The following is a 27,989-nucleotide window of genomic DNA, read 5'->3' on the forward strand; positions in this document are numbered from 1 at the left end:
TGTGTTGAAGAAACTCTTCTTAGCTTTATTCTGCTTTGAATAGTAAATTTTACTTCCACGTCATTACAACTGTTAAATCACCTTTTTCCCCAGCTTTGCCATTCTCATCCTCAGAGCTGAAAAAAGAAAACAAAGCCATTATATTTTTAAGATGTAACTTTCTATTTCTGATCCTAAATCTCCTTATTTAGAAAAATGAAGAATACACGTACCTCCAGTGGTTAATCCAGCAGAATAAGCATTGGTTTAGTGTTACAGAAAGAAATCAGTAGAAGGCATTAGTTCTGGTAATTTTGCAATAAAGCGAGTATATTAAGAAATTACTCCATTATCACTATTTGAAAACTAGCACAGCTCTTTTCTAACTGTTTTGTTTCTGTTACCTTCACTAATGTGTTGCAGACAGATAGTATTGTCCTTGACTAGATGCTGACATTAAAAGGATGAATGAATGATTAAACAAACTCCTTGTTTAAACTAAACTCAGTGTGAGCTGTAACTGTTCGGAAGCCTTTTTCTTGTGTTGATGTTCACAGAAAACTTTCCTCTCTTCTTGGTGTAGTGAGTCAGAGTGGGAGTTAGTCATACTCCTGATTTAAGTCTGATGGAGTAACTTAGTATCTGTATAAACATCAGTATGGCTATTCTCTGTAACTGGGTATAATGTGGGTTAGTTTGAAAGTGACAGTGCAGGGCAGATGATTAAATGTTAAGGCTATTTTTAGAACAGCAATATAATGTTGCTGTTTGATATGTAAGAGCCTCCCCCCACGATGCAGTTGATCTGAGAATGCAGTGGGAATAATCTCCAGCTCTGTGACCTGTTAGTTTGAAGAGTCACCCAAAATAGCATGTCTCGTTCCTTCATCCCGCATATGTCTGTACTGAGAGACAGGGGGTCAAAGCAGCTGTTTACTTGATTTATGCATGTCAGCAAATGTCCAACTCAAGTTATGTTTTGAATGCTGAAGTTGTTGCAAATCAGAGAAGCATCTGAGTGTAACTTTATAGCATAGGGCCACTGATGTTATAGGGCCACTTTGCTCTTAAAAGACCCTACATACTGTTTGCAGACCAAGGAATTATGAAGGATTCAAGTCCTGGTTGTGGTTTGAGAGAACAATGTCTGATGCTTCACCTATAGCCAATAGTCCGTTTTTGCCTTGCTTTATGCATTACAGAAACAGATGGCATGCATGAATTTTTCTCTGTTAAAAAGGATTTTTTTGTACGTTACGTTCTTCAGTGCAAATGGAGCTAAGTCTCCATTGTGTTTTTTGAAGGTTGCACAGCTTCCAGTGGTAAGGAAAAAAAATTAGCTCATTTAGACTAGCTACCTGCCAAAAGCCTTGGACCTTCACGTCCCATGAGAGCCTCTTCCACACTGTCAGTAGGTTTTACTGCCTATTCAGCTTCAGTTTTTCCTTTCCTTGTTCATTCCACTATGTCTAGCCTTTGTTCCCCCCCAAGGACTTTTAATTTCCCTAATAAGTATTGAATCTTCAAAACATCTGCACACTAATTCATTTAAGTGAAATTTAAAGAAGAAAATAAGCTCTAATAATGCAAAACACTGGTGTCCTAATTATAGCATTGTCATCCTTCTCTCTGTATGGTTTTTCTGAGGGCACATACTTTGAGATATTGGTCCCCCACCAAGCTCATGGGGAAAGGAAAATTGCTCCCATATGGAAAGAGATGTTCTACATTTCTGTCAGTTTGGAGGCATGCTGAAAGCTCCTAATTTGATCTGATATTTCTCTATATAGACTGGCACATGGAACAATTCCTCTGCCTCCTACTTGTCCTTGGCCATCACTAACTTTTTTAGTAACTTGCTCTGAAGGTTCATTTCTTTCCCAAAGCAGGGTTGTTATATAAGGGACTGTCTCCCTGGTCTGTCCGGTGTGCTTCCTTGCTTTCCATTCTCTTTCAGAGAGTCCTAAGTGCCTCTTTAATGTTCAAATGCTGCAATTGCCTCCCAAAGCTTTCATTTCAGAGAGGATTATTTTTTCTGTTGTACAGTTTGTTGGTTTAGTAATGAATGATGAGGTACCAAAATAATTTTGACTCCCCTCTTTTCACTGGTGGTGTTTAGGGTGAACCTGCTAGGCTGGGCTGCTTTGAAAACAATTTATTTCCCTAAGAAAAAGCTTTGTGTAATAGATTGTTATAGATTTAAGAGGCTTTCCTGCTTTTATTTCCTTTTTAGAAGTCGCAGTAGGATTACAGGACTGCTTGGGAAAAATCGAGTCACTTCCTGGCTTTTTCCACTGATCAAAATGTCCCAGGGAGTGGCAATAAATAGGTGGAGGGGTAAAGAGGAATATGGCTTAGTTCCAAATTCTACTGGGCATTTAAGACACTCACTTGGAGGCAGTTGCCAAACTGCTTTTAATTTAACTGGGACCAGTTTTTTCCTAATTGGCTATTTTCTACTTGGTAGAATACTTGTAAATTAATGGGTAAGACCAAATACAGATTAACAAAACAGATTCTCAAATGTCTTTGCCAGATTTGCACTTATCCCCCTTCCCTGAAAGTCAGTGTTTGTTTTCCACTAACCTCAAAAGAGAGAGAACCCAGATTGCTCAGAGTGTCTGTGAGTGGCAGGGAAAAATGAAGTTTCAGACGCTTCTTTCGGGAGACAAAAATAGGCAAAGATTGTTACAGATAGAGGTGCTCAGCTAATGTCTCATGGCCTGTATATGGCCCCCCCAAATAGTAGTGCCAGCTATTAGTTACTTCTTGGAAACCTCTTTCCCAGAATCTGTTCAGGAGCACCCACGCAGTGGGCTGTAGGATGAATTAATTGTTTCAGTAGCAACCAGCTGGTGGGTGGGTGAGTGTCACTTCTCTGTTACATGCCTATACATATGTGATGGGGGAAATAAGGGACTATCACCCAAATGTAATGGGCTGGAGCAGTTACTGGTTTATTTTGCCTGTGCCAGCTACTTCTGCTTTCAGTTGCTGGCATAAGAGTTGCTGGCAGCAGCCTTTGGTCCTGGAGGAGCCAGGGAAGTGTGCAGATGGCAGGACTGGTGCTTGAGAGAAGCAAAGGTCCTCTCAAGTGATAGAAAAGTGCAGTGGTCTCATTGATCAGAAGGCTGGGCAGCACTGCTGGAATATTTCAGGCTGTTGTGTGCATGACTGCACAAGTTTGATACTCCTATAAACGGAGAGCCTTACTTACTGAACAGCTCTTCACAACCAGTACGTACTGATGCAAAAATACTTGAAACTCCTTATGTGATCCAATGACTACCCTCTCTCCTGGCTTTACCTGTATTGTAAAGAAATGCTGGGCTGCCAATGCAGCTTTAGGCAGGGCCCAAACTTACAATTTGCGGCCAAGTTGCAAAATTATTCAGAATATAGTCTGGAAGAGGAGCAGGGAGATAATGTGGGATCAGGACCCCTGATCTTCCTATAATTCAAGCACAGTATTCTTTCCTTGCAGTGGAATGTGACTACTGTCTGAAATCTGCTCTGTAAATACTTAAATACAGTTTAATTGTATGCGTTAAAGTGCAACATAATCATAAAGAAGAGCTTTCCGTGTTTCTGAAAGATCTTGCTATTGTTCTTTCAACCTTTTATTCTAAAACTTTATATTAAGAAATAGACACCTTGAGCATTAATAGAATACAAAAAGTGTTAAAAAATAACACTATTGACTAACTACATGTACTGATGAAAACTGTTTCATTGCCTTTCAGAGGCTATAAAAATATCTAACTCAGGTTAACAAAAAAATGTTAAAACTTGCATAAACATTGTCAAGGCAAGGTTGGCAATGCTGATTCCAGAAAAATGCAAAGTAAAACTGGTTATTAAACAGTCTTTCTGATTTAAGGAGCAATTTGGATTGTCTAGGAGGTAGTTAGAATGCAGATAGGCACAAAAACATTTCAGTGAGGAGACAGTGTTAAGAAGCAATGCTGTTAGTTACCTGGTAGAAATGAAAACTAATTCTGCTGATTGAAGTACTGTTAATGGAACTTTTAATTGTCACTTGAAAGATAACCACTTTTAATCTTGGAAGATTACAGAAATGGCTTTTCTGAGATAGTTTATTTTCCAAATTTTGATACAGTAACTAGTGCATTGCTAAAGATGAAATAATTCAACAGTACGAAAATGCAGATTGGCATTTGTTAGCAAGCAAAGAGCAAAGAAATTATTAGTAATTGCATATTAGTCCATGAAACAATCCAAATAGTAAAGTGAAACAGTTGCTAGCAGATAATAGTATCAGTTTGCTACATGAGTGAACAGCAGTGACATGATTTTTCTTTTCTGTTACCTGTTAGTGAGGGATCTTCTGTACCATCACCAGATACCTGGCTGTGAAGAAGAGCACGGTGTGTTGGTGAGCTTAAGCGTTCCTCTTGTTCTCGCAAGGAGATGGAATTTTTGTGGGGTACCTTGTTCAGGCTCGCACCCAGACTGCTCACAGGGTTCGTCTGTGGGACTTCTGTGACTTTCCTGCTCGGTGGCTGATAAACCTGACTATAGTGGCCTATGGGATGATATGCTGGTTTCTCAGATTTGCTGTCATCATCATCGTCATCAATGATAACTAATTCTGCGCGGATAACCCCATCATATCGTGACAACTTTTGGTCTGCTTCTGCATCGTCATCATCAATGCGCTGATAACCCATGAAAATCATTGTTACTGGTTCAGAATCATCCACGTAACATGGTACAGCTTGGACAATGCTGTATTGAACATCTTCCTCATCTTGAGGTGCAGGGGATATTTCATTAAGATGGCAGGGACTTAACCTTGTCTCATTATGTCTTTCTCTTGTATTCTGGTAAGGTTTTAATTCCTCATACACAGCTTTTCTTTCTTCATTATGTGCCATCCTGTTCTCAGGATTAGTGTGCGCTGTCTTCTCTGAATGGGAAAGTACTGGAGAGGCAGACTTTGGCTGCATTACCTTTGGAAGATCAAGCCCATTCTCTTTATGTTGCTGCATAAAGGGCTCTGTTTTAGAGGAGAATTCTGTCTGATGATTACTAAATCCATTAATCTCTCTTCTGTGAGTGTCTTCCAGTTTTGGTCCAGGGACTAATTTGTCTTTCTGAGGAGTAACTGGCCTGCAAAATTTGTTTGCAAACACAGGCTCATGGTACTCTGTGGGAGACTGGGAATTTTTTTCAGTTGCCTGCCGTAGCAGGTCCTCCACCTCAACAGGAGCAAGTTCATCCATGCCATTTTGTGTTGTACTGCCATTTGAGGACACTGCATAGACTGACTTCCTGCCATCATCATACACTTTAATCCCTGTCTCTTTAAACTCCTTTGAGGGAAGAGGTATTGTTGATAACACTGTGTTTTCTCCTGTCTTCATGTCTTTTTCAACTTTAATTTCCATGGCAAACAATGCTGTTGAAAGAAACAAGTGCTTAAACTGATGATGCAGCAGCTGCAAGAAATATTATAGAAGAGTTCTGACAGTGATAGAGAATGTCTGTCAGAATGAATTATCAAATATATGAAATTATCACATACATAACCAATATATTGGATTCTTATTTCGAATGCTCCCTTCCATCCTGTCAAAACTTGAAGTAGAAAAAAATATTTTTGATTGGATCTAATTCTGTGAGGAAAGATAAGCTGTTGAGGAGCCAGTTTTCATTACGTGATTGACTGAGAAAGCCAGATTTAACCTTGGCTCCTGGTGTTGTGTTGGGCAATAGCAGTTGAAAGAGCTCAACGTGCTACAAGAGTAAAGAGTCTTAAGCCCTCAGAAGGGTTAGGAGGCTTTGTAGTAGTTGGGAAATAACCAGACTACTGCTGGCTGCCCAGCAGGTATAAACGCAGATAGAAAATGTGAAATGTATAGTATGAAGGGAGGAACTACTTAAGGTTATGCCAGGTAGAGGTACAAAGTGCTGGAAAGAAGTGTCAATGTTGACAACACTTGATCCTTATTCTCAATGGCACATACCTTACACCAGTGTCTCACCTCTCAGTTTTGATGACTTCATTGATAACACAACACGGCTTAAATGAGAACAACATTGTCCCATATCTGTAATGTTTATCCTTCCCTTAAAGTGTATTAGGTTCAATTTATAGGAAGTCTTTGCACATATTGACACCCTTTGGAGTTACTAATAAGCAGTACCTTTTCTCTTTTCTTCATCATCAGTGGCAGCATGTGCAGTACTTCTCAGTGCGGAAGGCCTGAAATACTTGGGAAGGTCAGGTATGCTGGTGTATATGTAGTCTGCTGCCTCTGAATAAAGAAGATCCACAAAGCATTTAGTATGTTTTCACTTACTTCTACACAAACCTTTTTAAAAATATTTTTTTGACTAAACATACCTTTTGCAACTCCTGCTTTTTCAGTCTTCACAGACTAGGAAAGAGAACCATTAACAATAAATGTGATTAGTCAGTTTTAAGATGTTAACTAGGCAGTGCTTTGCTTTACCTGATAGTTTTAACTTTTTGTGTGCACAGCTTCATACTGAGAAGGGGCTTAAAGTGGAACATGCTCAGTTGGAGCATGGCAGGGGAGAAAGTGAAATTTTTCTGGTCTTTTTTGCCAATATGATTCTAACTCACACAGGGAAGGACAGGACATTACAAAGTGTTAGTCAGTGACACAGCCTCACACTGTGGCCCGAGCTGATTGGCTTCAAAGATTTTCAAAGGCTCTACTGTGGCTTTCTAGTTGTGCTTATCTCCCTACATATCTTTAGAGAGAGTGTGTAAGAACAATGGGAGAATTGGAGTTTAATTTCATCACTATATTTTTCTGAGATGGGTTAAGATGATTTTCAAATATCAGAATGACCTTTTGACAAAGACTAATGACTAATAATATTAAGTCATGTTTCACTAGAACCTCTTTCACGGACTTGAGGGAAAGCATGATGCGGTTTAGCTGGGCACATCACCTGACGGAGTATGAATACATCAGCCTCTACCCACTCTGTACCTGTTATATCTGTCTCTGGCTGAGATGCAAAGTTGCTGGTTAGTGCCAGTGTCAGCACTATTTTTTTGAGATGTGCTATAGATGAATAATGATAGGAATTGCTCCTCCACTCCCATAAACAAGCAAATGGACACATTTGGCCACTTGAACGGTCTAACATCTTGACCCCTCTTGTATCTGAGCTACTGTCACTTTAGACAAAAGCTCATGACCACTCAGGATCCAGCTAGTTCCCCTTTTGCTGGTTATTTTGGTGAACAAGTAATGAATTCTACTTCTGGAGTAATTTGGCACTAACCTTTATTATGTCTTCTGTTGTTTTCTCAACAGACTTAAGTTTCTTTAAAATTGCTTCTTCCTTAGCTGAGACTTCCATTTCCTCTCTTTCCAGAGCCTCAATTTCCTTCTCCAGTCTGCAATCACAATTCCCTTTGATTTAATACCAGGCAGAGAGAAACGTTGCCGATTCGATACATTGTGAATATAGACATTAGTGGGGATGGTTCTACTTACATGGACAAATTTTGGTCTAATATGAGATCAGCATATAATTTCACATGCATCAGGAAATACTGCGAAATAGTATTCTCATTTTTTTTAAAAAAATCTACCTGCTGTGGATTCCTTCTGAGCCTACTTAGAAAACAGTGGCTGAAATTAACTTATTTTTCAGAAGGGAATATATAGGGAATATAGGCCCCCACAGCATTTCCTCATCTCTAAGCAAATTTTCTCTCCTACATTGTCTCAAGAAATGTGATTACTCTGTTGTAATTAAGGTGTAGGAATCTAGTATACAGATGCCAGGGTTATGACTTTGTTTCTTAATTTTGTATATGTACTTGTACACATGATGAAAAGAAGCAAAGTCTTTTGTTGTAAGAAAGAAGAATGTTCTTGTACGTGGTGGTACTGTAAGGGCAAGAGTACATCACCTCATATGCTATATTTTATTAAATGTAGCCAAACTGTATTCAGGAGGGTCCCCCATGGAGGAAAGTTCTAGTCAATCTATAACTAGAAGCTATAATTCCAGAAGAACCACCTCAATCAATGGAAATCAAATTGTATTTGTGTTTCTGAGGGGTAGAACTTTTTTGATAAAATAATAATGGCATTTGCAAGTACTTTCTGTAGGTAAAACAGCTCTTAACTATTTTTTTAATAGGAAAATTAATATAGCTAGAAATCATTATAATGATGTGCTTTGCAGGCTACTTTTATGAAGTAGTAACTTCAGAATTGTGTGGATTTTGAAAACTAAGCAGCCTGCATAGTGGCAGGATGCTCAAGAGACTAAAGTCTGAAGCTTTTTTGTTTTCCAGTCCATCTGAGATTGAGAATGAAGAATTTACAAACACCCAGGATGATGAAGGGGGTTTCTGAGGCAGGGGTGTGTGTGTTCAGCTCCAAGATGCCAAGACAGTTGTCCAAGGTTTTGCATGTGTGAACATGGGTTCTGGGATTTCAAAATTCTTTGCTTTGGTAAAACAGGTGTAACAGTGCTTGACTGACAGCTTGAAGCTTGATTCTTTAGGAAAAAAAATCTTGATTAAAAATGCAATATATTACTGTTGTGGGGTGGGTGTCATTGTAGCGTTCCTGATAGACTAGACCAGAGATTGTGTAGTTACAGACTTAAATATAGTAGTAAATTTTAAGGGCTCCTCTTTGGGGCTGTGTACTAAGGCTTTTACAGACATACAGGCGTCCTTCTGAGTCACTCATCGGCATTTTGTGTACTTAATTCTCTGTGAAAAGTACTGAAATCTTGTTTCTGGAAAGCATTCCTTTTTAGCAAAACAGCAGTAACGCAAGACACACTGGTTCAATGCACCTAGGACAAGCAGCTGGGAAGGTTAATGTTTGCAGTGTTTGCTCAAGTAATATCCTCACAAGTATTACCAATGAATTTGCAAGAGAAAACTAGGTAGTTCACATAGGTGTGATACAGGTTGCATCAGGTGCTAATAGCAATCACTTTCTAGGATTGCAATTAGGTGAGATTTCCAACACTAAGAAACAATTTTTAAGGGTCTGTTTATTAGTGGAGGAGCCTTGATTGTACCCAGGTCTAGTCAGTGAGAGCTTTGTTTTACAAACACTACAAGCCTACCTCTTATGAATACCAAATATACTAACTTTGGATATTCTCTAAGACATCAGGATATTCAGCAATTGACTTATCTCTGTCAGATTTTAGCAGTGCAAACCAGAAGTATCTTGCCAGTTAAGACTTGGCTTGGCAGTCAAAATTTCTTTTGGGCTATTGACTTCTGCTGTAGGTTTGTACATTATTTAAAAGGGGTCACAGCTCCCTTTCCCTCCCCCTTTTGTTACATGTTAAATCTGTTATGTGGTTTCTTGTATGTTAAAGCTGAGTACAATGTTTAAGGCATCTTTTTCCTAATTAGAAGTTTTATTTTCTTAGCACTAAGAAGTTTGATGAAATACTTCTAGACAGAAAGGTCCAGGATAAAATATCTAATCTCAATGTATGTGAGAGAGGGAGAAAGCTATGCCAGGTTAAAGCACACCTCTAAGTTAAAGTATCTTAGGCAAATTCTTTTCTCTGGTGACTAAGGCAGTGACTTAAGCAGGTGTCCCGTATCCTATTTATTTCCTCTTTCTAGTCAAGACTGTTGCTTTCTGCATAAGTGCATATTTGTTGGGTTTTAGATAGAAATTTGCCATATTAGCCTAGTAGTTGGGAAGTCACTTTTCCATGAAGATCTAGAATCAAGTCCAGATTTAACTCTGAACTGGGACTTGAACTGGATCTCTCATGCTGTAAGTGAGTGCCATATAGCTTCAGTCTCCTGGTTCATCTACCTTTTCTTTTCGGGATTGTTTTTGGAAGAACTTCTTTTAACTTAAAAGAAAAAACAAATGTAAATTTCAAAGCCTTCCATATTTGAGTGAAATATGTCTTCCATTGTTTTTGAATCCATGTCAGAAATTGATGACTGTAGACTTAAGGCAACTGCAACTGGTATCACTAGTTGCTCAGATCAGTCAGAAGAGAGTTACAACTAGATGATCTGAGACAAAGTTACATATAGAGTAATGATGACCTATAACCCTGATAGAAAAAATTGTTTTATGTTTTGACTTATTCTTTAGTATGTGCTAGGATCCATGATTATTACACCAAAGTCAACATTAATAATAGAAATTTGTCATCCCTTTAAAGTAAGCAGACCAGAAAAGTTGAGTGTAGGCTGGCAAAGAAGCATTATTTATCTCCTTCTCTGTGACTGCTTGAGGAGTCCGAATTAACACTGTGGTTCTTGCCCTATTTAAACTCAGATTTGTAGAACTACAATAATAGGATACTATGTGGACTTTTAACTGTTAGTGAGAATATCCTCTTTTTTGAAACACAAAGGTATCACAGACCTCAGAACTGAGATGTGAAGAAAAATGCATTCAGGATGAAAGTAAAAGCTAAAAAAAATATTTAGAAGCAGATAACACTTTGGACCTGAGCTCTGCAAGATGCCCTTAGGACCCTGCTCAAAGGTACTGATTATAGTGCTAAAATTTAAAAAAATTGTAATGAGGGGGATGAATATTCTTGGAGGGCTATAAAAGAAAGTAATGCAATGACCATGTGCCATATTTCTGCACTTCTTACAGAACAATATTTGTTTAATATATCAAAATGTTGTACTTTTACATGAGACTTGATTGTAATATTATCATAATGCAAAAGTTAATCATTAAAAGATCACAGAAGCATAATGAATGGAAGAATCATTAACTTCTACTATGGGTTTATTTCAGTCTGGACTCTAAATGCTCATAGACACACAGGTGGAAGAGAAGGAAAAATCCTGGAAAGGTATTTAAAAAAAAAAAAAAAGTGGGGGTGGGGAGAGAGAAAGAGAAAACACAACCCCAAATAAATCAAAGATGATAAACACCATATAGTTATCTGGGAGATCAAGAAAAGTATTATTTAAATTTATGTATGCTGTCACACCCATACCAACACCCACTTCATATGGTAATTAAGAGGACTGATTCAGTGGTCAGTGGGGTTAGGGAAAAATTCTCATACTGATGTGATGGGTGTTGCATCTAGACCTTAAGTATATCTTTTGCACTCATACTTACATATAGACATAGATTTTTGTGCTTCATTTTCAGAGGATGTTGTGAGTGTGCATGCTGGAATTTGTTGAAAGGAAACTTTTAAAAGATGCAATTTGTATGGTTTGAAGAAATCTAAGTCCTTTTGACCTCGTGCAGTTGAAAAGTTAGGCCAGGATCTTTCTGGTGTGTTTAAATCTTTAGAAACTTCTAAATCAATGACATTTTAATGAAGTTACATCACAGTTTGTATTTGTCTTGAAAGGGTCTAGGAGCTACACTAGCAATTATAAGAAACTATCTTTCGATGGTGCTGCTGTGTTTTGTAGAGAAAAGTATAACATAGCTACTGTATTAAATCAATCCTTTGGATATTTGTCCTTCTCTCCTTGAGTAGAGCTCATTATCTGAGAGGGTAAAATAAGCAGTATGGAGGTGTGGATGAAAGAAGGAGCCTTAGAAGCCAAGATACTAAATTGGAAGTTTCTCTGCCAAAGTAGTAGCTGAATTAAGAAATTCTACAGAGTGTACGTGACTGCTGCTGGCCACCAGCTGATCTGCTGGGCTTGGCACCACTGCCACCCCAGGAGAAAAATAAATGGCTTAAGAATGAAAAGCAGATAGGAGGGTACCACCCTGGAAAATACCAGACTGAGAGGAAAAGGCAGTTTAGCAAGTGCTCACATGTTTTGAGGTGAGTCAAATGCTTCAGCAGCTCTGGAGTCCATCTAGCCTTAGCCTGCCTTCATGTATCACATTACAAAACATTGAATAGACCTTAGTTAACATGATGTTGTTTGTGCATTTTTAAGTATGTTGTTTAGCAACTAATTCTATCAAGAACGAGTGCTTAGCTGAAGATTAAATGAGAAAAGGTGACTCGTAATTCTTCATTCAGCTTGTACCCTGATCAAGGACATGCTCATTTTGCTCACTGTAACTTTTAACATCTAAAGAGGGTGAATAGGACAGATAATGTAAATGCTAGTTTTCGTCCGTAACCACAGCATTCAGCTATTTGTCTGGAAGGTGGTTCAGGCCACTTGCTATTCACTGTTTTGTTGTTGATACAAAGAATGGAACTCTCCCTTTTATCAAAAAATGCTCAAATTCAAACTGATTAACAGACATACACTAGCTCTATTCAACACCCGAGTAAAGAATGTTTCAAAACAGAGGTTCCATTTAGAAGGGTGATGGAAAGGCCCATGCCACTACTGTAAATATTCTGCCTACAACTGTGATTGTCCTCTCAGCAGAAAGAAACAAAGACTGGTCTGAGTGCATTCAAAAAGTCTTTAAAGTGATTTAGATTTTTTAACTGAAGATAAAACCCGTAGAATAATCATCAAAGTGGACAGAATCTATCTGAATCAAGTGAAGTTTAGTAATCAGATGCCCAGAAGAAAGAATTCTGCAGAGTTTCTGAATAATATATCTTACTGCTACTGCATGACATGTGTCTACATGATCAGTTCAGCAATCTTTGATTTACAGGGCAGGTCAAAAATATGACTTCACATAAATGTAGTCAAGCAAGCTTTTGTTAGCTTGGGTGATATCTACGGCATAGGAAAAGCACTGTGCAAGTACTGTATGGTGCGTATTTTGTGCTTTTTAGTAGACTTTGTTCATACTGAACTCTGTATTACTATGTTTCTGTATTGCTGCTGCCTGGTTTGAAACTGGGCTGGGTACGTCTAAACAAAATATAATGATATCTGGAAGGCAGCATGGATGTTTTTCTAGAGGCCTTTGCTAGACAGCTATTGAGGAGTGGTAGGAAGTATAATTTATAGCAAAAGATGCTTGATGTGAATAAACGTGCTTAAATTCCTAGTTCGGAAGGAAGTTCCCACATGACTCCAGGTATGTTCTTCTGCCTTCATTCTCCCTGTATAAAATCAAATGTCCTTGTTTGAGTCCTCTGTGTATTGTGAAGATTAAAGCTGCCAAAGACTCTAAGGTATGTAGATTGTTTGGTTATGAGAGTAAGTATATCAGTAATGAAAATATTTCTTTTGATATCAAGGCCTTACAAACCTCTAAACTGTCTTTAGAACTTCAGCAATGGTGAATTAAGTCCTCTTAATTCAGTGTGGATCAGGAATGTAATTAGGAGCATTTCTGTATCGATTTTCATTTCTAGGATGCATTAATACCTGCAAAGTTGTTAATGTAAGAGTGAAGGCAGTGTGTCATTTTGTGTTATACTTTTTGTCAGTTATTCTTTTCATTTTATGCTGATGTAATTTGTCTGATTCATTTCACTACAAATAAATCTGAAGTATTCCAGATGTATGTCAAGAAGTAGGAATCATTTTAAGGAGGAAGCAATTTGGTGGAGCTTCCCAGGAGAAGGTCACAGGCAGGAAACATTAGTTGGTAACACTGGTATTGACAACAAATGGCTGTGGAAATACTTAGTTTGCTATGAAAAAAATGAATTGCCATGAAAGAGCACCATATCTAAAAATATAAGAGGAACCATTCCCAGCTTTTGTTAAGCAGGTGTAGTAAAACAAATAGCCTTATATTCTTGGAAAAAGAATAATATTTTTAGTAAGAGGAGAAAGGCCAGCAACTGCAGTCAAACATTTATTGCAGTTTTTTCCACTGTAGTGCTTACAGTTGCAAGTGAACTTATTTCATTTCATTTTCATCAGCATTTAAATTGCTGGTTTATGGTCAGAATATCAGCTATCTAGATAGACAAACAATACTTGTGCTTGTAATTAACTGAATCTGGAACTATGTAGGAAAAGAATTCATACCTAATACATTTCTCCTAAATGCAGGCATATAAATAGAAAGTATTAAAACAAAACAAAACAAACCAACAAAAAAACAAACCACAAACCAAAACAACACAACAAAACAAACCTGTCATCCCTGCATCCCACCTACATGGGAAAGGAATTCTAAATTTTTTTTTTTCTTAGTGCATGCTGAATGTTAACCAAGTCTCTGGCAAAGATTTCAGTGGGAAGGTAACAGGCATATTTCTATACTTAGGCTGTTACAGGCTCAGGCATACATCAAGTGTATGAGTTGAGGAATCTCTGCCTTGTTTGGTATAATGTGTGTGCTCTTGGTCATGTGATGTACTAAATGTGCAGTCTCCCCATTCACAGTGTATCTGCATCTAGTCCTTGTAATTATCAAAAAATAGAGATGGGCTGAGACGTTACTCCAGGATCCATGCTGTGATTTAAGAAAGCAATCAGGGACAAATAGGAGGTTTGGCACGTTCATTTCTCCTTCCTTAAAGCACAAATGCATTTAGAAATCTTCCTTTAAATGCCTATGGGCATCTTTTAACAGACCTGGAAGCTTCTAATTCAGATAAATTTTAAAATTTATAACCTCTTGTCAAATTTGGATCCAATCTAGAATTAAAGCAGAGGGAATATTCCTTTGTGATGCTAATTTACTGGCATGACTTAAAGGAGTTTTTCAGGTTTGAAGCGCCAGTTGGATTACTGTTTTACTATTTCTAATAGTGATAAATTCTAGTCATGCTAAAAAAAAAGTTTATATGGCTATATTCAGAGAAGTAAAGCTCACTATGTGTGTTCAGTTTTGGTCTCTGAGAAAATAAAAATTAAGGCCACTGAGCTGATGACAAATTCAGGACAATAATTATAAAAACAGTATCAAAAGACTCTACAACTGTAGTTACAAACGCAGGATTCTCTGAGACATGGAAATGACATTATGTATGTGAATAATCAACCCTATTTGCTGAAATCTCTGAACTAGTATTGTAGGAAGGTTTTTAAGTCCTAATCCTGCATTCCAAGTCTTCCCAGGGATAGGACAGAAGGGACCCACTGCCAGCGTTGCTGTGAGATAGCTTGATTACAGTGACTCAGGTGCAGGGAACCCTAAAAGTATGTTATGAGGTGACAGACTAGATTTAGATCCTGCTAAAATGTTTCACTGTTTTTAAGGCAGTCAGTATGTCAAGAGTTCAGTAGCTTTCCTTTTTGGTGGCATAGACATTTGCAGACCTCCACTATAATGGCATTGCTTGTTCTTTACTTGGGTGTTGTCAAACAAATTGGCAACAGTATAGGTTATGTCAGGAGAATAAAAGCATCATTCCCACAACATAGCCACACACCAAATTCAGTTCTTGACTTGGTTCTGAGACTTAAAAAAACCCAACAGTCGTTTTAAAGATCTCCCATCACCAAAGTTCTTAGGGCATAAAGGAGATCTCGGGTAAACCTCCAGCTCTTACTCAAAGTCAACAGGACTTTGAAAATCTAGTCTATACTCCCAGTGCTTGGAGAAGGGCTGAACTTCCAGTGGGCTGGTGGGGAGTTACTTGCTCAGTGCAACTTCCCTGTTGCTCCTGAGCCAGTCCTTCCCCACAGGGCTCTCTTTTCTGGTGATGACACTGTTGCAGGGACCCCTCTTGCATGTCTTCATAATCACAACCTGCTGGGATGTTTTTAGAGCACACTGTCTACCTCCTACCGCTACAATAAAGAATTCTACAAGGGTGCGTGAAAAGCTGTTCTGTTGAGAAAAGTGCTTTCAAGCAAGAAGTCAGCATAATTATAGGACAAACTAACACTAGGCTGCTGCCTGTCAGCCAAAAGAATTATTGTTTGTGTATGAGGGATGGAGTAAGAAGGGAAGTGGGTAGGCGATAACTGGAGGAGGTAATCTTGGTGACAACTTTGCCAAAAGAGTGTGTGTAGGAGGACAGTGGAAGAAGAGAAGAGTATGGAGGAAGATGCTATTGAACTGAAATAGAGGAATAAGCCTCAAAAAAGGATGATGAAACTTTCCAGAATCTAAAGAATCAGGAACACTTCATCTTTCTGTGGATGCTAATGGGTAGTACCAGTCAGTATGCGTGGACCCAGGGAAGGAGCTGATTGTGTACAGAGCCCTGTGGTATTAGGGAAAGGCTAACTGCAACTAATAAGTACCTAGAATCATGTCCATAGTAAATAAAGGAGTTGTATGTGAGACTGTCTATGCAGTTTGATGTTAGCCCTATGTGATAGGGATACACTAGGCAGTGAGATTCGTATGAACATCTCTAATAAAAGGTAGAAAAAGGCCTTTGCTCTAACAGGCTTCTGGGAATAAATTTAGGACAAAACAGCATGGAAATTAAGTGAAAATAAGGCAAGTGATACTAATGGGGCTAGGCAGCTTGTACTGTTCTAAAGTGCTGTGTTATGGTAGAAGTCAGGTATTAAAGGCTGTGCAGGACCTAGTGAAACTGAAGAACTTCTAAAACTATTTACTGTTATTTTGAAACTCTGATTCAACAATTGCTATCTCAGGATAAAACCCATGTACTGTGGCTTATATCTATTGACTATAGCATGAAAGGGATATCTGGAATTAGAGGAACAAATATTCTGCAAGATATTTATTGTGTAGTTTGATAAAATTCACAGTATGGAAGCTTGCATTGTGTATTCTCTAATTCTAGCTGACTAGAAAATATAACAAAGATTGCTTTACTCTGTGTGTAAAACTGTGTATGTTTAGCCCTTGCTGACATATTAATCTTTTACAAAATAAGGTCGGACTTTTAAGAAGGGACCATTTAAACCCAGACAGAAGGGCAGGGGTACTACCCTACCTGAAAATGTCTTGTTCCAGCTCATCAGTCCGTTGTTGGTCCTCCTGATTCTGCTTTTGCATTTCTTCTTGCTCTTTTGGAGTGAGAGAACTAAGGCCATCCAAGAGCCATTTTTCTCGCAAGGCCTTTTTCTGATGGGGAAGAATACAGACACATAAGTGTACTTTAAAAGTTAGGCTATTCAATCATTTACTGTATTTGTCTTGATGCCGTAGGTGTGATCCACGTTCTTATCCTGTATCTAGCATAAGGCAACCTGACAGCGGTGAGTGCCACTGAAAGAGAAATACTAAAAAACATTTGTGTTTTGAGATTGACTTAAAACCAAACTCATTAAGAACAATGTCCCATTTTATTAGTCCACCCAATGAATACATAGAGGATGTCAGTTGCTACCTGTAACAGATTAATATTTATAAGTGGATCCAGTGGTGTGTTTGTCCTCAGTAAAGCAAAACAGTTGTATCAAAGCATACATATTACAGACTTGTGCGAAAGGCTCCAGTCAGAAGTGCTATAGTTTTATTTCAATAGCCCTGATTTCTGGGGTCATGGCATTGCATAAATTCTGGGATGGCGTATAAAAGGTGGAAAGTTTCTGTAGATAAGATTGTATAGGGGGAAGAGATCTCTAGGGAGTTAGTGATGCAATGCTATCTCTGGAGTTTACAAGGAACTTGGGTAATTATGGTAATGAACTCACATTTCATCTGGTGAGGATGTGTGGGATAAGAGCGGGACTAGAAAGGTGGAGCATGGGTTGCTGATTTCTGGTTAGTGTTTCAGCAAGCCTGCTATGTATTTAGAACTGCTGTTGTAGGGGAAATCCAGGGCTTGTGTATTTAGGTCTTGACCTGTTTAGTACCTGTGGAGTTCTTTCTGTACAGCAGTGGCTTATAAATGTGTGTATTGCATGTGTACAGGTAAGTGGATCTCTCAGCTGTGTTTTCAAATTTTGAAAAATATGGCTGTATGCACTGATTGCTTCCTACAGCTGCTTTACAATATGAAAGGTGGCATCTGAAAGTTGTCAGAGCTCTCTAAAATATTCCTGGTGTAAAAAAAAAAAAAAAAAATTAATGCAGATAAGTTCATATTTGCAGGCTAGAGGTTGTAAACCATGCAAACTTTCATGCACTCTTTTTACTCCATTCAATCTAACTTGGGAATATTAATCTAGTTCCTGCCTTGGGGAAGAAGTAGGAGGCAGGGCTCCTTAGAAAAACTCTTTCAATAAGGGAAAAAAAAGCACTCATACAAGGTTTTTAATTAACCATGAATTTTCCATTTGTAATTTAGATTCCTTGAGCTGCCTGATTTCCATGTTAGGATTTTTGGTTTTTTTCCCTATATAGTTTCACTAAGTGTAGTAAGTGAATGAAGATTAAATTGGGTTTTGACTACTGCTGCTTTGAGGCAGAGCTGTGCCCAGTGCTGGTGAGAAGGCTGCATTAACCTCAGTGCTGCTTGCAGTAGCTGTTGGAATCTCTGCCTGCATCCTGTGTGTTGAGTCACTTAAACTGTTGCTTCCTACGCTTCTCTGTTTACTGTATACTTTAAATGAGGTTATTACAGAGGCCCAAGTGATGGAGGAGGATGCATGTAGGACTTGAAAATTGCATTAAAATGCAGTCAATTTGCTTGATGTGTGACATACATGATGTGATAGAAACTGTAGCTAAATCAGGTTCGTTGGGAATTCTGTGGTACTCCATGGTACTATTTTTTTCCTTTTTTTTTCCCTCCCCCCCCCCCCCCCCCCCCCCCCCCGAACATAGGAAATCTGTGGGAAACAAGGGCTGCTCAAGACTGATGTCCTGAGCCTTGACTCTGGCTGTAGGATCACTTGGCAGCACTTACTGGCAGTTGTGTCTTAGGCTCAAATGAAATAAATGCAGATTTTAGTAGAATAGTTTGATCTGGTAGGTGCATGTAATCTGGTATTGGCACAACTCTTACTGACCACAAAATACTGTTTTCTCAAGTTAGAGGGAACACAGTTATTAATTCCCTTTCAATCAAGCCGTTTAGATTTTAGTGATAAGCAGGGCTCCTAGAAGAAAGATTTTAATCCTGGCTGGAACTGAATTAGTGTAGCATTGCTGTCTCCAAAAATAAATCTATAATTCCTTGTGAGAATTACAGCAAGGCTGGTACTGTAGACCTCAGAAACTGATAATACCCATTGAAATCAACAAAAGCTTCATGTATCTATAGGGTTAGGCCCAAGAAAACAAACTCCCTAAATACAGGCATAACACAATAGTGTTATTTTTGCCTTTTCCTAGAATAGTTTGCTGCTGCTCCCAACTAAATACCATGTAATCATTTTAATTTAATTAGCCACTTTTGAAAGAATGACACATGGTGTATTTTGGAAACAGCCTCTGAACATCAGACAGTTTCAAGGCTGCTCCACTGAGGCGCGGGCACAAACCAGTGCAAGAGCAGCTGCTTTGGGGCTGTTGGGTTCTTTCCACTGTCTAGCATTTCCTTCTGCTTAAAGCATCTCTAGCTCAATACTAGGTTGTTCATGTGTTATAGCACTTATATGAAAGCACTTTCATTTTGCATTAGACTAGGTATGTTAAGGTAAAGGTATACTTGTACCTTGTGCTGTGATAAGACCCTGGGAATGGCCAGAGTGTTGGAAAGCAATCACTATCTTTTGTAGTTCATGATCACATCAGGAGTACTGTGACAATATTCTGCAAATTCTGTGAATAGGATCCTATGCACACTCCAGGTATAACTCCACTGTAATTCTTAGCAAGGCTGGACTAACACTGAAAGATTCATCCTGTGCTGGAAGGCACAGGTGTTTTTGAGTTTGTGGGTCTTGCTCTCCCAGTGGTATGGCAGTTCACCTTATGGCATGTTGGGGGAGGCATAAATAATTTTCCCAGTTTTCACAGAGGATGTAGTTCAACACTGTTAACTCCTGGAATAGGAAGATATGTGAACAGCACCTACAAGGTAGCACTAACGGAGTTCAGGCATGTCAGAAGCCAAAAACTTAATAAGCTAAACTAGAAAAGCTCTTGGAAAGTACATGCAAATCAGTGCTGATATGCTTTCAAGCAACTGTCTGGTCCTTTCCCTTGTTGCCTCAGTGAGAAGGATTCTAGATAGGAGGAAGAATTACTTGCTGGTGCATCTAGAATTACTTTGGAATGAAATTTCCTTTGTATCCTCACTAGCAGCCCCCATTACCCCTTGCAGTTCCCTGAAGCCCTTGCCACACAGGTGTGTGTTTTCTTGCATGTCCTCTACCTTATGTGGTAGAAGCGCATATGTAGGGAATAAATATTCCTTCTCCAGTACAGTTCTACTGGATAACTAAGACCTGCTATGACACCTCATCTGTCTCTTTCTAGTAAGAAGTTAGCTTGGGGACAGCAAACAAAGTCATTGGGAAGCTGGAGCAGAGATTCATATTTACAAAAAGGAAGTTTAACAAACAAACAAAAAACAACCAAAAAAACCCCCCAAACAGAACAACCTTTTAATAAACCTGTTGCTTAGGGTTATAAATAGGAGTGAAGGACAAAATAAGGAACAGGATAGTGATATCCAGCTAACAGGAACATCTATATGACAGTGAGATTTACTAACCTGCAGCAGTTTCCTAAGGGACAGGTGTGAGTTATGTTGAATAGGTCATGGAGCTCTAGATTTCACCATGTACAACTGGTAGGAGTATAAATGAGTGGAATCAACCTGACTCGCTAGGGAAATGAGCTCTCAATAAAATTTACTGAAGTGCCTAAACACTTTAGAAGTCTAAATCTCTTTTAAAGCGATTTCTGCACTAGATTCTTTTGTTGTTTGACTCCATTGAAATACCTGAATTAGTCTGAAGCATAAATGTTCGTTAAAGGACAGGGCTTCTGGGGCATCAAGCAGAGGATGTTCATATAGTAATGTTGCATCTGATATTAAGTGACAGTCTTAGTACTCAGTTGGAAAAAGTAGTCTCCATTTTGGGCGCTCCAAATGGCTAACGATATGTATGTATTTATACACCATATATATAGATTTAAACGTATGCTTTATCCCTCTTTGCCAAGTGAATAATTTCTTCTACAGATCCTTGATTTGCCTCGTACACAATATGACTGATTTTAATTTTAAAACTTTTCTGTATGATATCTGTATGACTTCTCATAGAACAGGCAACCAAATCACATCCTCTGTCCTCTTCCAAAGGAAGAGCATTTCAATAGTATTTTTCCAGGAGTGTTTTAGCTTCTGTAAAATTCCATAAAACACCTTCAGAATACGTGTAGGCTGGGTTTTTGTTTTCTTAACTTCTAACTCCATTGTACCTATTAAAGTTAGCTGAAGACACGTACTAAATCTGTAAGGAAACTGCCCTAGGACTCTGTCTGCACACCGCAGTAGTGAAGATTAGCTGGTTATCTAGAACAGATCAGTTTATCCTTCTTAAAAGAAGGGCAAAGGAGTCATTCTGAATCTATATGCATGGAAACCTGAAAATAAAATTGCAGTACTCCAGGTAACTCCATGTAACCACGTACTAAGATGGAGGAAGACAGTCACATTTGCTGCTCATTAGTTACAGGACTTGGAAAAGATACTCACCTCTCTTTTAGGCAAGACATTACACAATTTGTTAAGCCTGTTCTTATGGCCACTACCTTCCAATAAAACCTAAGCATGGGTGACTTTTGTGTTGGCTTGCCTGGCCCAGTGAACTGGTTTATCATAACTTCTCATTATTTTGGCTTGACACAAAAGAAGGGAGTGGATGAAACCCAGGATCACATGTCTATCTTGGAGAAATCTGTTTTAAATATGTTTCTCCCACATTTGCTCAAGGAGACACACCACACTGGTATTAGATTCAACATACCATTCTTGAAACTGTTTATCCACTCACATGATTAAAAGGGTATGTAAAATACTAAGTTTTGCATATTTCTAGAAGCATAGATTTTTGTCTTATCTCCCTAAATGACATGCACTGCCAAATTGCAACAAATATTTAAAGAATGGTGGTGTTGGGTAGAAATCGTTGCAATTTCAAGTGTCTACAGAGGCGGATCTTTTAGTTTCTTAGTAATTTGGACTTTGTAATCCTGAGTTTACCAGGCCATATTTCAGGACAATATTTGCAGCATTGATGGTTTTGGGTTTTTTTTTTTAAATATACGAAGAAACAGCGTTATTTTACCAAAGAGTTATTAAGCAAGCTGACAAAAGGCTATAGCCAAATAAAAATAGGCTGCTTTTTTTTTCCATAAAAAAGTGCAATTAGACCTCATGATTGTGCTACACCCTGTACCAAGTGAGGTTGCTGTAGTGGAATTAAGGAGTGAACACACCCAGTCTGAAATGTCAGGCTTAATTTTCAGCTGTGAGTTATTCCTGGTTATGATCTCATTTTATGCCATGAAAAGTGATCAAATAACATTAGCTCCTGAGTGTAATTTTTTTTCAAAGGGTGATGCTTATTAAAGTCAAATGGAGTCCTGGCAAAACTCCAAAAAGCTGTGGAAATTTGACAGTAAAAGCATGACTTAAATGCACAAAGATTTGCATTCCAAAATCCAAAACCTTTATTCATGCTGAACGACTTGAGGCTATCATTAGTTACATAAATCCAACACTTACCTTTAAATGTTGATGTTTCATTTTTTCCTCTTCCACTTTTCGACGTTTCTGTGTAATTTCTTCTTGCAGTTTTCTTTTGTCCTACAAGTTAAGAGAACAATAAAACTTTGTTTAGAGAAATTACTTGTTGCTAAAAAAATTAAGTTGTTCAGTAGGGTGAAATTAATCCATGCAAATAAAGCCTTATTTTAAAGCTTATATGGTGCTCAGGCAGTGCATAATTCTTAGCAGCAACAGCTCATGTGTTCTATGCAGGTATGGTTCCTATTACTCTTTCTCTGAAGTACATTTAAACATGTTAATGGCCACAAAGCAGAGATAATTCAAATTAAAAATAATTTACAGCTGGGAAGGGTAGGGAAAGAAAATAGGAAGAAATAACATTTGAGAACAGTCGTACATGCAAAATGAGGTCAGAAATGGGTCCTGCCCAAAATTCCTAAGGCAACCCACACATCATTTAGGAGAGGAAAGAGTCTGCATGGTCTACACTGTGCATGCAGCTGTGATACATCACTAAATGAAATGGGCTGTTGGTGAATCCAGCAATGAGTTTATGTATCTTGTGGCTAATAGCTGAAATAAATAGGAGTAAACAAAGACTTAGAAATTTATTTCATTAGTCGAATAGTGGTAAAGATCAACACAGAGAAATGTATTATGCTTCATATATGTTGTTGTTACCTCTCAATTTAAAAAAAAAAAATTGTCTGTGCAAAGGCTGCTTTTGTGGCTGCTGAACTTTAGAAGAAAAAACCTCAAGTAGCACTGATCTATCATAGTGCCACCTTCATCCATTTTGCTACAGATTATAGAAAAAAGGAAATGGGTGAACAGTTTCTGAATGCTGGCAACACATGTGTCTTTGGATAGCTGCTGTCACGTGGAGTATCCTTGTGGCTCCTCTGTATGAGGCCAAACACTGATTTAGTACTTTGTGTCCTCAGCAGCCAGTGGGAAAGAAATCATGCCAAAGGAAACTAACTCTTACTCTTACAAGCTGTATTAATAGGCTATTCTCCTGGTCAGCCTTAATGCTATAAAATCCTGTTATTGGACATGGCAACTTTTGCACTTGTTTCTTGGTATGTTTTAGGGAAGTAAATTAAATCATCTGTTGTCTTGTGCAGAAGTGTTTGGCTGGGGGCTAATCCCCCTTTCCTTTCAATTAGAACAGATTACTGATAGGTTTTTTTTAACAGAGTCTGTTTTCAGACAAGTATGGTCTAGGAGGCAGTTAAGTTCTTCACAAACATAGGAGGAGACTTGCCCTTTCAGCCCACCTGAGGAACCAGCTGTGTGTAAGGAGTGTAGAAAGTCAGTAAGGAAGTGCTGGGCATAAGGCTGGGAGTTGTTCCCTGCTGCTTTCCCTAGGATCTGGGATTTGGAAACAGGAAGAGCTGTAGCGTGCTTGGCTGAGTCACTTCACTGTTACTGGAAATGAGCACTGGGGCCACAGGCTACAGGGATGCTTTGTTGAAGCATAGGAAGTAGGAGAAAGCACCTGGCCTTGTGGAGATCAAGGGCAGGACTACAGGCTGGCCAAACATGACTGAGGGTATGCTGGGGTTTAGTAGGGTGGATGAGTGTCAGTGATCTCTTCTTTCTTGCAGTCTGTAATGTGCGGTAGCCACCTATAAATGCTATCTGTACTTTACAGTTTTTCCTTGATGGTGTTAGTCTGCCTCTTTAATACACCAAAAAGAGCGGGTAGGGATCTTACCTCAAGATACATGCTACCTTCATCTCTGCAGTGATTTTGAGTTTTGCCAATGCTTTTTAATACAGTTAACAAAGCTACTGATTTAGGATCACTACAACATGTAATTTTTCTGCAATGTCCCTTTTTAGAGACTTTAAGAGCTTCTATGCTGGATTTTACTCAGCTAGTCCTGATTTTGGAGACATAGCATCTGGTCTTTGAACTCTACATCTTTCCTTAATTAGGAAATATTCCTGATCTCACTGTATAAATGGCCTTTCAATAACCAATCATTAGATAGCAAAGTGTGACAACAGCTTGTGTTTATATATTGTTACCATTCTTAGGAGAACTGCTTTTTCTCTTTACTAAAGTTCTGGAGAAGATTCTTAGCCAGAGAATGAACTTTTACTTGGCTTATACTATTAAAAAATATTCTAAGTCAATTTAAATATTCTTTTTGTACCAGTGGAGATGTGTACTAAGACTTTGAGCAGTCTGAAATGACAAGTGGTACACAAAAATGCTGTGCAGAAAGAAATTGGAATGTAAAGGGACAAATAAATGCATTTTAAATTAACTGTGTAATAAGGAATCTATTCAGTAATGAAACTTGCCTGTTTCTTTTGTTAGAGATCTACATTTCTTTTGCATCTGATATTTTTTGCTCTTAAAACTTTCTACTTGTATCTTTTGGTGTTCTAGCATGTTTTAATTTCACTGGTTGGTAATAAACATCCATTATACAATTATCCAAATTAAATAGGTTGAAATAGATTGTCTTTTATATATCTAGTCAAAGAAAGCTGAAGGTCCAATGCCAGGAGTTAAATTTAAGGAACCTTTTTGAACCTTGTGTTGCCAGAATAATTTTTAAAACCTGTTAGGACACTTCCTACAGTGTATTTTGCTATGCTTTGTCTGTAAATCATGTCTTGCTGTACAAAGCTTTGACTATACATCTGGTGGAATAAATGTTTATTCTTTGATAGCTAAGCGATCCATACTACTAAACTTCATACTCTGCCCCTGTAGATAATCAGGTTGCTGGCAGAAGTCCTCTAATCCTCTCTTACTATGCTCTTGTTAATGTGGGCAAGATTCATTTTTTATGAAAGAGCACATTCATCCCTTCACCTCTGTTGTGCATCAATGCAAGGTGAGACTTGAGCCTTGGTCCTAATTTTTATTCTTACTGAAACGTGTAGGAAACTTACCTGACTTTTGAGCACAGAAAAGAATTGTGTTCTAAACTGGATCTGTCTGAAAGGAAGGGAAACGCATCTATGGAGCAGTGTGTTCCTAGGAATCTTGTGTGCCAAGTCCATTAGTTTGTGTCAGTGTTCCACAGTGGTGCCAATGTTGGTCTGCTTGGTCCCACGGCAGATGCCATGTACTGTCAAAGCCAATGCAGCAGCTAATGTTTTCATACAATTTTCCAGAGGTAATGCTTGGTTATTCAGGCGTCTTATCTGGAGGTATGGACACTTTATTCTGATGGCATGAGACTGCAGAAATGTCATAATTCAAATCTTTAATCACAATTCAAATCTATCATCTTTGTTTTCCTATAGAATTGAGGATTTGATGAGAAAGGATTAAGTCCAAGGTTCCTCTTTGACTGTTTTGCTTTTGTATTTTAAGATACGACAGCCTCTCTAGCAAAATGGATGCATTTGATTTTTTTACTTGTTATATTCTATATACACCAGCAGCAGGTGGAAGCTACATAACAGAGAAAAATGTTTCTTTTTCAGAGCTGTGGGAGCAGCTAGATGCTGTGAAAGAGCCAGGCATTTAACAACAGAAACCAATCAGGTTTTAGCACAAGTGTAGTTGTTTACTGCTCTGAGTGCCCCTTGCTATCCTCTGTTAAATCCTTTACAACCTACATCTTGTAGGTAGCACTTGAAATTCCCCAGTATGTTGCTTGGGACAAACCTTCCCAGAGCCACTGATTAACTTGCGATTGTAATTATAATGTGTTGTTTTCTTGGACAACTCGTACTGCAGATTCTTAAACCTGATAATAACTTCACCTTATTTAGGCTCCTTCATTTCTGCAGTGCGTTGTAACAAATAAGCTGAGTGTTTCAATTAAATGCTCTCAACTGATGAAAGTAGAAGCAAATAGTTCCTTTACATAGCAAGAGTAATAAATGAAGGCATGGCCAGAATCTAAATATGATTTTCTATTTCCTGTAATGCAAGACACTAGAAACTGTCACAGTTTCCTAAAAAAATACTTCTCCAGTATTCGTCTGGAGGCAAAGATGCAGCCAGAGGATGCTAACCCTAGTACGTTTGCAGGAGTCCTCATCAGGCAAGTGTGCTGCCCCATTCTCCTGCTAGATACCAGGAAGTATAAAAACATTGCAAGGCCTGGACTTCGCTGGAGTGCCAAAACATTTCTTATCTTTTGAGCTCATACACTAGAGACAAAGTCCAGGTTATGAGTCTGGTTCAAACGCCATTGCAGTTAAACAAACAAACATTCTAAACCCCCTAAAATATTTCAGATTACCTTATTGTGGGTCAGGTCTCAAGTATATACGATAAATGGGCCTGTTGGCTTTTATCATGTGTCATAATTAAAACCCAACCAAATTAAAAACCAACCTGTTCAACTCCTCTAGATTTCCAGTTATGCCTTCTCACATTTATTTTGGCTCCAATAAGGTATTTTTTAACTCTGCCCACCATTTATTCAGCCAGTAGTGTTTGTTTCACAACTAATCTATCATGCTAAGAGTGTGAAAAATATCTTTGTTCCCATTATTTGTTTTTAAAGATTGTCTGTGACAGTGAATGATTCTTCTGCAGTTTTCCTTTCATCCCAAAGGGTCAAATTTTGTTTTAGTATAATTCTTTTATAACTGAATAATTTTCAGTGGAGACCAAATCAGAGGAGAATTTGGGTTCAGCCATTTTTGTTACATTAGGTTATATTCCTTTAAAAAATAGCTCAGTAGTTCCTCTAAAACATAATAAAACTTTTGAATCAGATTTCCCTTTAGAAGAGAAACTGAAAATGTTTTCTAATGTCTTCAGCATAAACCATACTGAGTCTGTGTCCCCTGTCCGTGTCCCCCCCGTCCCCGTCCCCCCCCCCAAAAAAAATCTGACAGGTAGGAATTTGCTTAATCCAAGCTTGTCCTTTTTTACTTTTCAGACAGCAATATTTATGATAGATCATCAATAATTCAGAAATTGTATTTAATTCCACAATGCAAAACAAAAAATCTTTCATATCTCAGTCTTGTTGTGAAATGGGAAAATTGATTTGTTCTGGAATTCTCTAGCTGCCTTTTGACCTGCTGTCCTTCAGGCAAACATTCAGTTGTGATGGTAGTAATATGTATTTTAGACTGTCTAGTTGTGATTTGCACACATACTTTCACTGCTTTGAATTTAATTTGAAAGTGCAATACAACCCGTAATGAAGTCAGTACATGCAACTTTGCTGTCTTAAAGCAATAGCTTATAAACCAGAATTAAAAAGTTAACAATTTCAAGCAGACGTAAGTCTCTTTCCTTTTCTGTCCTGGGATAAATCATTCTTCAGAAAAAACACAGTAGCTCATTAACACAACACTACTTCTAAGCCTTTTTTTTTTTTTTAACAGTGAGTTATAACTATAAGCACTTACTGTTATGGCCTGGAATCTTTCTTTCAGCAATTCGGCTTCCTCCATTCTAGAAATCAAAAACAGACAAGTAGTGAAGGAAAACAGAATAAGACCATAAGCAAAAAGCCTCCTGGTGGGGCTACAAAAAAAGCTGAAGTGATTTGATCCAATTCCAGAGCAGAGAGAAGGCAGAATTTTTGACTTGTCAGGAGACTCCCTGAACAGATGAGCAGATCAGTCCAGACAGACACATGTAATGAGGGTGTGTAGAAGAGGCAGACGTGGAGAGTGCTGGCATGAGTTGACTGACAAGTTGGAACAGTGGAGCACAAGCCCTTTTCCTT

The 27,989-nt window shown here is 38.3% G+C and overlaps 1 protein-coding gene across 1 annotated transcript; it reads right to left on the reverse strand.

Moving 5' to 3' along the window:
• Positions 1-27,967, reverse strand: PALMD (palmdelphin). The gene is made up of 8 exons (XM_052801451.1): positions 27,667-27,967; positions 22,315-22,395; positions 16,678-16,808; positions 7,267-7,381; positions 6,350-6,383; positions 6,150-6,260; positions 4,310-5,401; positions 1-116 (listed from the first exon to the last, which is right to left on the reverse strand). Exons 1-8 carry the CDS (start codon positions 27,709-27,711, stop codon positions 73-75), a joined length of 1,653 nt encoding a protein of 550 aa, XP_052657411.1. The 5' UTR covers positions 27,712-27,967; the 3' UTR covers positions 1-72.
• Positions 27,968-27,989: the final 22 nt, after the last annotated feature.

This window comes from Harpia harpyja, chromosome 11 (genome assembly GCF_026419915.1).
Source record: "Harpia harpyja isolate bHarHar1 chromosome 11, bHarHar1 primary haplotype, whole genome shotgun sequence".
In the NCBI taxonomy this organism is placed as follows: Eukaryota; Metazoa; Chordata; class Aves; order Accipitriformes; family Accipitridae; genus Harpia; species Harpia harpyja.